At 48.7% G+C, this 7,687-nt stretch overlaps 1 protein-coding gene across 1 annotated transcript; it reads right to left on the reverse strand.

The window, feature by feature from the left end:
- Positions 1-4,093: 4,093 nt before the first annotated feature.
- On the reverse strand, positions 4,094-5,553 carry LOC147974849 (uncharacterized). The gene is made up of 2 exons (XM_087520174.1): positions 4,885-5,553; positions 4,094-4,144 (listed from the first exon to the last, which is right to left on the reverse strand). The coding sequence occupies exons 1-2, from the start codon at positions 5,551-5,553 to the stop codon at positions 4,094-4,096; spliced, it is 720 nt and encodes a 239-aa protein (XP_087376300.1).
- Positions 5,554-7,687: the final 2,134 nt, after the last annotated feature.

Raw genomic sequence — 7,687 nt, forward strand, 5'->3', positions numbered from 1 at the left:
AAGTGACGTTCTTTCGCATTAAGATTTTGTGCATCCAACCATAAAAGCGCATGACAGCCTCTGCTTCCCTCTGCGAAGGGCCTATCTTTTACTTTTATCTCCTACCTCACATAAGAGTCATGGTGATCCTCACCTTTCCTTTTTTATATTTTATCTTTTGGCAAGCACAACGTGTTGGAAAGATCCTGGTATATATGGCTAATTGGATGTGAGTTTTCATGAACTATTATTGTTGAAATTACCCTTGAGGTAAAATGTTGGGAGGCAAAACTATAAGCCCCTATCTTTCTCTATGTCCGATTAAAACTCCATACCCATAAGTATTGCGTGAGTGTCAGCAATTGTGAAAGACTATATGATAGTTGAGTATGTGGACTTGCTGAAAAGCTCTTATATTGACTCTTTCCTATGTTATGATAAATTGCAATTGCTCCAATGACTGAGATTATAGTTTGTTAGTTTTCAGTGAAGTTTATGATTCATACTTGAAATTGTGATTGAATTGTTACTCCAGCATAAGAAGATCATATGACAAGAATTATATAAGTTGATGTTCTAAGAATGATCATGATGCCCTCATGTCCGTATTTTATTTTTATCGACACCTCTATCTCTAAACATGTGGACATATTTTTCAATTTCGGCTTTCGCTTGAGGACAAGTGAGGTCTAAGCTTGGGGGAGTTGATACGTCCATTTTGCATCATGCTTTTATATAGATATTTATTGCATCATGGGCCGTTATTACACATTATGTCACAATAATTATGCCTATTCTCTATTATTTTACAAGGTTTACATAAAGAGGGAGAATGCCGGCAGCTGGGATTCTGGGCTGAAAAAGGAGCAAAATTAGAGACCTATTCTGCACAGCTCCAAAAGTCCTGAAACTTCACGGAAGTCATTTTCAGAATATAGAAAAAATACTGAGCGCAAGAAGTTCCGGAGGGGGGCCACACCCTGCCCACGAGGGTGGGGGCGCGCCCCCTGCCTTGTGGGCCCCCCTAGTGGCCCTCTGATGCCCATCTTCTGCTATATGGAGTATTTTGATGAGGAAAAAATCATAAGCAAGCTTTCGGGACGAGACTCCGCCGCCACGAGGCGGAACCTTGGCGGAACCAATCTAGGGCTCTGGCGGAGCTATTCTGCCGGGGAAACTTCCCTACGGGAGGGGGAAATCATCGCCATCATCATCACCAACGATCTTCTCATTGGGAGGGGGTCAATCTCCATCAACATCTTCACCAGCACCATCTCTCTCAAACCCTAGTTCATCTCTTGTATCCAATTCTTGTCTCCAAGTCTGGGATTGGTACCTATGGGTTGCTAGTAGTGTTGATTACTCCTTGTAGTTGATACTAGTTGGTTTACTTGGTGCAAGATCATATGTTCAGATCCTATATGCACATTAATACCCCTTTGATTATGTACATGAATATGCTTTGTGAGTAGTTACGTTTGTTCCTGAGGACATGGGAGAAGTCTTGCTATTAGTAGTCATGTGAATTTGGTATTTGTTCGCTATTTTGATGAGATGTATGTTGTCTCTCCTCTAGTGGTGTTATGTGAACGTCGACTACATGAAACTTCACCATTATTTGGTCCTAGAGGAAGGCATTGGGAAGTAATAAGTAGATGATGGGTTGCTAGAGTGACAGAAGCTTAAACCCTAGTTTATGCGTTGCTTAGTAAGGGGCTGATTTGGATCCATATGTTTCATGCTATGGTTAGGTTTACCTTAATACTTTTTTTGTAGTTGTGGATGCTTGCAATAGAGGTTAATCATAAGTGGGATGTTTGTCCAAGTAAGGGAAGCACCCAAGCACCGGTCCACCCACATACCAAATTATCAAAGTACCGAACGCGAATCATATGATCGTGATGAATCCTAGCTTGACGATAATTCCCATGTGTCCTCGGGAGCACTTTACATCATATACGAGTTTGTCCAGGCTTGTCCTTTGCTACAAAAAGGATTGGGCCACCTTTCTGCACTTTATTTACTTTTGTTAGTTGTTGCTCGTTACAAATTATCTTATCACAAAACTATCTGTTACCTACAATTTCAGTGCTTGGAGAGAATACCCTGCTGAAAACCGCTTATCATTTCCTTCTGCTCCTCTTTGGGTTCGACACTCTTACTTATCGGAAGGACTACGATAGATCCCCTATACTTGTGGGTCACCACCTAGTCTGGACTAACAAATACTAGGGGCTGCGCCTACATTTCTATTCTCAAACTCCTATGGCTAAGTGAGGGTGATAAAGCCACATAGTCTGATTGCCTGGTTTGCTGCGCTAAACACCTCCTTTAAGGACCAAAATTTTGGACCAAGAGTGTTTAGGTTTCAACCCGAACACCCCCGTACTACCTACGTGGGGGCTGAAGTCGACGACTGGCCGACTCTCAGATTTAATAAAAGGGCCGCACAGGAGGTAAAATTCCAAAATAAACATCATGCATTATATTAGATATCAGTTTTGTTTTCATCATACAGGGCTGGATAACATGAAGGTATTCATTCAAACATAATGTCTTTTGAACATTGGCCATCTACAATACGGGATCCCTTCAGGACATCCTCAAAATACCGCTCGGGCGTACGGTGCTCCTTGCCCGCGGGCGGTCCCTCGGTCGCGAGCTTGACGGCGTCCATCTTCGCCCACTGCACCTTGACATGGGCAAAGGCCATTCACGCGTCTCTAAGGCAGACTAACCGCTTGATGGCGTCAAGCTGAGGGCAGGCATTGACCAGCCGCTTTACGAGTCAGAAGTAGCTGCTGGGCTAGGCGTCAGCAGGCCATAGACGGATTATCAAATCCTTCATGGCCAGTTCGGCCGCCCTATGTAGTTCGGTCAGCTACTTCAGCTGGTCACTAAAGGGCACCAGATGTTATGGCGGAAGGTATTGCGACGAGAATAGCTTCTCCATTGAGCGCCCCTCTTCGGCTCGGAAGAACTCCACAGCATTGACAACACTACACGGCAGATCCGCAAACGCCCCTGGAGAACTCCAAATCCGGGTTAGTAAGAGGAACCTTTTCATCACATACTTGCTCTGCTTAATAAAGTCCTTACCCGCCGCGATTTTTCTGGCCTCCTGGATTTCCTGGAGGGTGCCCTGGGCTTCAACCCGGGCATCGTGCGTGCTTTGGCGGGCCTTGGCAAGTTCGGACTCTTGATCTGCAATATTGCGCTCCAAGGACTTGCATTTTTGCATGGCGTCATGGAACTCTTGCTGGACCTCACCAACCCTGGCCTCGTGTTTCTCGCGAGCGGCTTGTTCCTTTGCCGCTCTCTCCTGGGCTTCCACCACGGTCGCCGCTCCTACAAAATATCATGGCACTATGGTCAACACAAATCATTCATCCTTTCTGAACCTACACAAGGTCATTGCATACCTTGATGGTCCTCCAGCTGTTTTTTCACGCGGCCGAGCTCTTCCAAGGTCCACTCCAAACTCTGCTTCAGTCCGGATACCTCAGCAGCATGAGAGGTCGCAGCCAGCAAAGATGCCGGCTTATTCACATAGACACGTATGGTTAGTCTCCTGCGAAAACTAGTTGATCCTCTATCCGGCTCTTCTTTTCGAACACCGGACAGTGTCTCAGGGGCTACTGTCTATACTATGGAATTCCTTTTGCATAAATTGCGCTTCATACCTCAAAGCCTGTTAGAACGCTTGTGCAGGCTTCGGTCAGTCTGCTCTTTGCGGACTGAATCCTCTCAACCACCGTACTTCGCAGCGCTTCCAGTAGAGTATCTGGTGCCTCTAGATGGACAGAGGTTACCGGTGGAATTGGTGCACCTCCTTCTTTCGAAGGAGGCTGCTTGCCGGATTCCAGAGCCGTATAGGTCTCCGGAATTCTATTCGGCTGGGGGCCGGATTGGATACAACCCCCATCGCCAGTCTCCATGGGGATTTTCTCCCCCATGTGTCCGGCGGTCGAGGGTTCACCCTCTGGCACCACCCTGACGGCCTCCTGCGTCTCTCCCTGGCCTGGGCAGGTCCTTCAAGACAGCACCTCGGTGTCATCCATGGCCTTGGGAGAAGAGGCCGCCGGAAGGGACCCATTGTCCATTACCTTTGGATCTAGAGAATTTCCCCGAAGATGAGGATCGCTGGAGGTCGGAACGAGCCGGACTTCAGCGCATAATTCAACATGTTAAAATCATGAAGTAAAGGAGTTGGATATTTGTGTGCGTCTTCGAGTACTTACGATTCGGCCAGGGGCGCCACTCGGAGCTGCTATCAATGTCCCACGCAGATTTGTCAGTGGCAGAGGCCTTCCCCTTCTTGGACGCCTCTGCCTCCAGATGCGTGGAGGCCGCCCTTTTCTTCCCTCCCCCCTCCGGGGAATAATTGCTTTCCTCCTCCTCATCATCATCAGTGTGGGAGGAGTGGGTCTTGGCGTCTTCGGACGTCACGTCCGAAGTGCCCTTACGACGGAGACCACTCCTGGTCTCCTTGGGCTTCTTGTTGGCCTTCTTCTCCGGCGCTTGGTAGGGCCCCGGAACCAGCATCTTCGTCAGAAGAGGGATTACTGGGTCTTTGGGAAGCGGAGCCGGACACTGGATCCGCTCTGCCTTCTTTGTCCAACCCTGAAAAAATGAATGGGGAAGCTTAGACATCTTCCTTGAATATGCAAGTAAAGGATACACCTTGAAATATGGAAAACCTACCACACTAGCGGGATGGGCCAGGTCATGCCCACGGTCCTCGATCGTCGCCGGCCACGTCTCGTTGGCCTTGAAGAGCACCTTCTAGATGTCTTCGTGCGTACTGCCGAAGAACTGCTGCAAGGTCTGGTGCTTGGCCAGATCGAACTCCCACAAATGGCAAGTCCGGCTTTGGCACGGAAGGATCCGACGAGCAAGCATCACCTGGATCACATTGACAAGCTTGGCGTTCTTGTCCAGCATGCTCCTGGTGCGCGTCTGAAGCGCTGTAAGCTCGTCCGACGAAGACCAGTCCAGGCCCTTCTCTAGCCAGGAGGTGAGCCGCATCAGGGCGCCGGACTGGAATTCGGGAGCCGCGGCCCAGGTGGCTTCGTGAGGCTCTTTGATGTAGAACCACTGCTGTTGCCACCCTTTGACGGTCTCCACGAAGGTACCTTTGGGCCATGTGACATTGGGCAGCTTGCTCACCATGGCGCCTCCACAATCTGCGTGTTGACCGCCCACCACCTTCGGCTTCACATTGAAGATCTTTAACCATAATCCAAAGTGGGGTGGGATGCGGAGGAAGGCCTCACACACGACAATGAATGCCGAGATGTTGAGAAAGGAATTGGGGGCCAGATCATGGAAATCCAGCCCGTAGTAGAACATGAGTCCGTGGACAAATGGGTGGAGAGGGAATCCTAATCCACGGACGAAGTGGGGGATGAATACCACCCTCTCATGGGGCTCTGGGATGGGGATGAGCTGCCCCGTTGCTGGAAGCCGGTGGGTGATTTCTCTGGCTAAGTACCCGGCCTCCCGGAGCTTGGTGATGTCCTTCTCCTTGACGGAGGAAACCATCCACTTCCCTTGCGCTACGGATCCGGACATGGCTGGAGTGCTTTTTTTGAGGTGGAAAGGATGGAAGCTTGGGCGCTGGAGCTCGAGAATGGATGGGCAGAGAGAAGGAAGGCATGGGTGAAAGAGGTGAATCCTTATCCCTTTATAAAGGCAGTGAATATCAAGCGCCTCCCCACTCGCCTTAAAACTCGCCTATTCCCCGAGGGTCATGCAGGCGGCATGGTTGGATTACCCACGCCCGTATTGATGAGAGTCCCGCAATAAGGGGACACGATCTCTGCTTTGACAAGACATGCCAATAAAATCGCATCTTGGAACATGGAGCGGGAGGCTAAAGAAAAAAACGATTCGAAGTAATGAGCGGACTGTGATGTGATGTCACGCTACAAAAGTTGTTAGTGAATTGGACTCGTAAAATATTATACTCTCTGCGTGTGTGTGTGTGTGTGGTACTCGTTTTGCAGAGCTGAACACGTTTTCTGTATTCGAAGGCTTCCCCCGACTGCCAAATCTAGCCAAAACTCGCCACCATCATCGTTTCGACACCCTTAACTCCACCCTGGCACTCGCCGATGCCGGAGCTCACCGCAGGGAGCACGGGCAAGGTCCGGCCAGCCCAACAGTGCGGAGCGCACTGTGCTCGTCGTCACCCCCTTGATCCTGTGCTCGTCTCCACTCGCCCACAGTGGCCGCATGATCTCCGTCGCCTTCTCCCCCTCTCATCGACGCCGCTCGTCGCCGGGCGCCGTGGACAGCTGTCCACCGGTAGAGCCCGAAGCACCCTCGCTGCTCGCCTATATATATAGCCCCTCCCCAACCTCTCCGAGCATCTGCCAGCACTCACACACACTCCACGGTCGAGTAGGAAGCCGTAGCTCGGGCGGGCAGGCCTCGTGCCGCCACCCCCGAGCTCGAGCTCGCCGGCGATCCCCTCTGGTAGCCACGGCAGCTCCAGCCCCTCCAAGGCCTGGGCGACCTCTCCAGGGCCTCCGCCTCTCTCCGGTGAGGCCGTCTTGCCCGCTTGGAGCCCCTAGAGCGGTCTCTGCTCATCGTCTTCTTCAACTCCGGTGACCCTCTCATTCTGCCTCCGCTCGCGAGCTAGATTCCGACGCCGTCCGACCACCCCTAGACATGCTACGGGTATGGGCAGGTGCGCCTCGACCTCCTCTTGCCATCCCTCCCTCTCGTTTTGGCCAAAGAGCCCTCGTCGCCAGCGAGACCTCCGGCGAAGCCGCGGCCGTCTCTGTTTCTCTCTCCCTCTTCCCCCACATGACTAGCGGGGCCCGCTAGTCAGCCACTCAGTACGTGCGCAAAACGGTACGAGTGGTGGCGCCCCTGGGCTTTACGCCTTCGACGTCACCCCCCCCCCCCAGTCTTTTTATTTTATTCAAATTCATTTGAATTTACAGAACACTTCAAACTGTTATAACTTTTTAACCATAAGTCCAAATGAATTGATTCTTTTTGCATTATTGTCTTTGAAAGAAAATCTAGCAGCTCACCAAAGATGAGATTTTTCTGAGCTGCTTATAATTTCTAGTGAATTTTAGAAGTGTTCTTGATATTTTCTTTTTGTGTTTAAAATTATTTTCAGAAGGTGAGGCTTGTCTTGAGGATCACCAAGAGGCTTGTGAACCTCATCTGCACTAAGGCAAGCCACAACAACATTTTTATGATGCCATTTAAATATTTGTGATTTTATCACTTGAATGAAATAATTTATCCATGCATTTAAATAATTATTGAGTGATTTTGATTTTGTTAAATGTTGGATAGTTGTTATGCCTGATTTACAGAATAGTTGAAACTAGTTTAGTGAATAAAGCAAGTTAAGATTTATTTGAGGTGATGTTAGAAATAATTTTGTTATGCATGGTAGTTATATTGTTGCCTTCCTGAAATTGATAAAAATTTGTTAGAAGATATTCTGTTAAATATTCTGTTAGATCATATTACTTGTTTTACAGAAAGTTTGAACTTAATTTAGTGATAAAGAAAGTAAGAATTGTTGATAGTAAAATCTTTTGTTATGCATATGAAAAGGTTACCTGAGTTGCTTTCTTGCGTAAGAAATTAATGGGACTTGTTGCAAAATATTTTTGTTAAGTTGTGAGTCATCTTGAGCTAGTAGAGTAACGTGAGTTGTTGATGGTTATGCTTGGTG

Source organism: Triticum urartu, chromosome 4A, assembly GCF_056163025.1.
Source record: "Triticum urartu cultivar PI428250 chromosome 4A, HENAU_Tu73, whole genome shotgun sequence".
Lineage (NCBI taxonomy): Eukaryota > Viridiplantae > Streptophyta > Magnoliopsida > Poales > Poaceae > Triticum > Triticum urartu.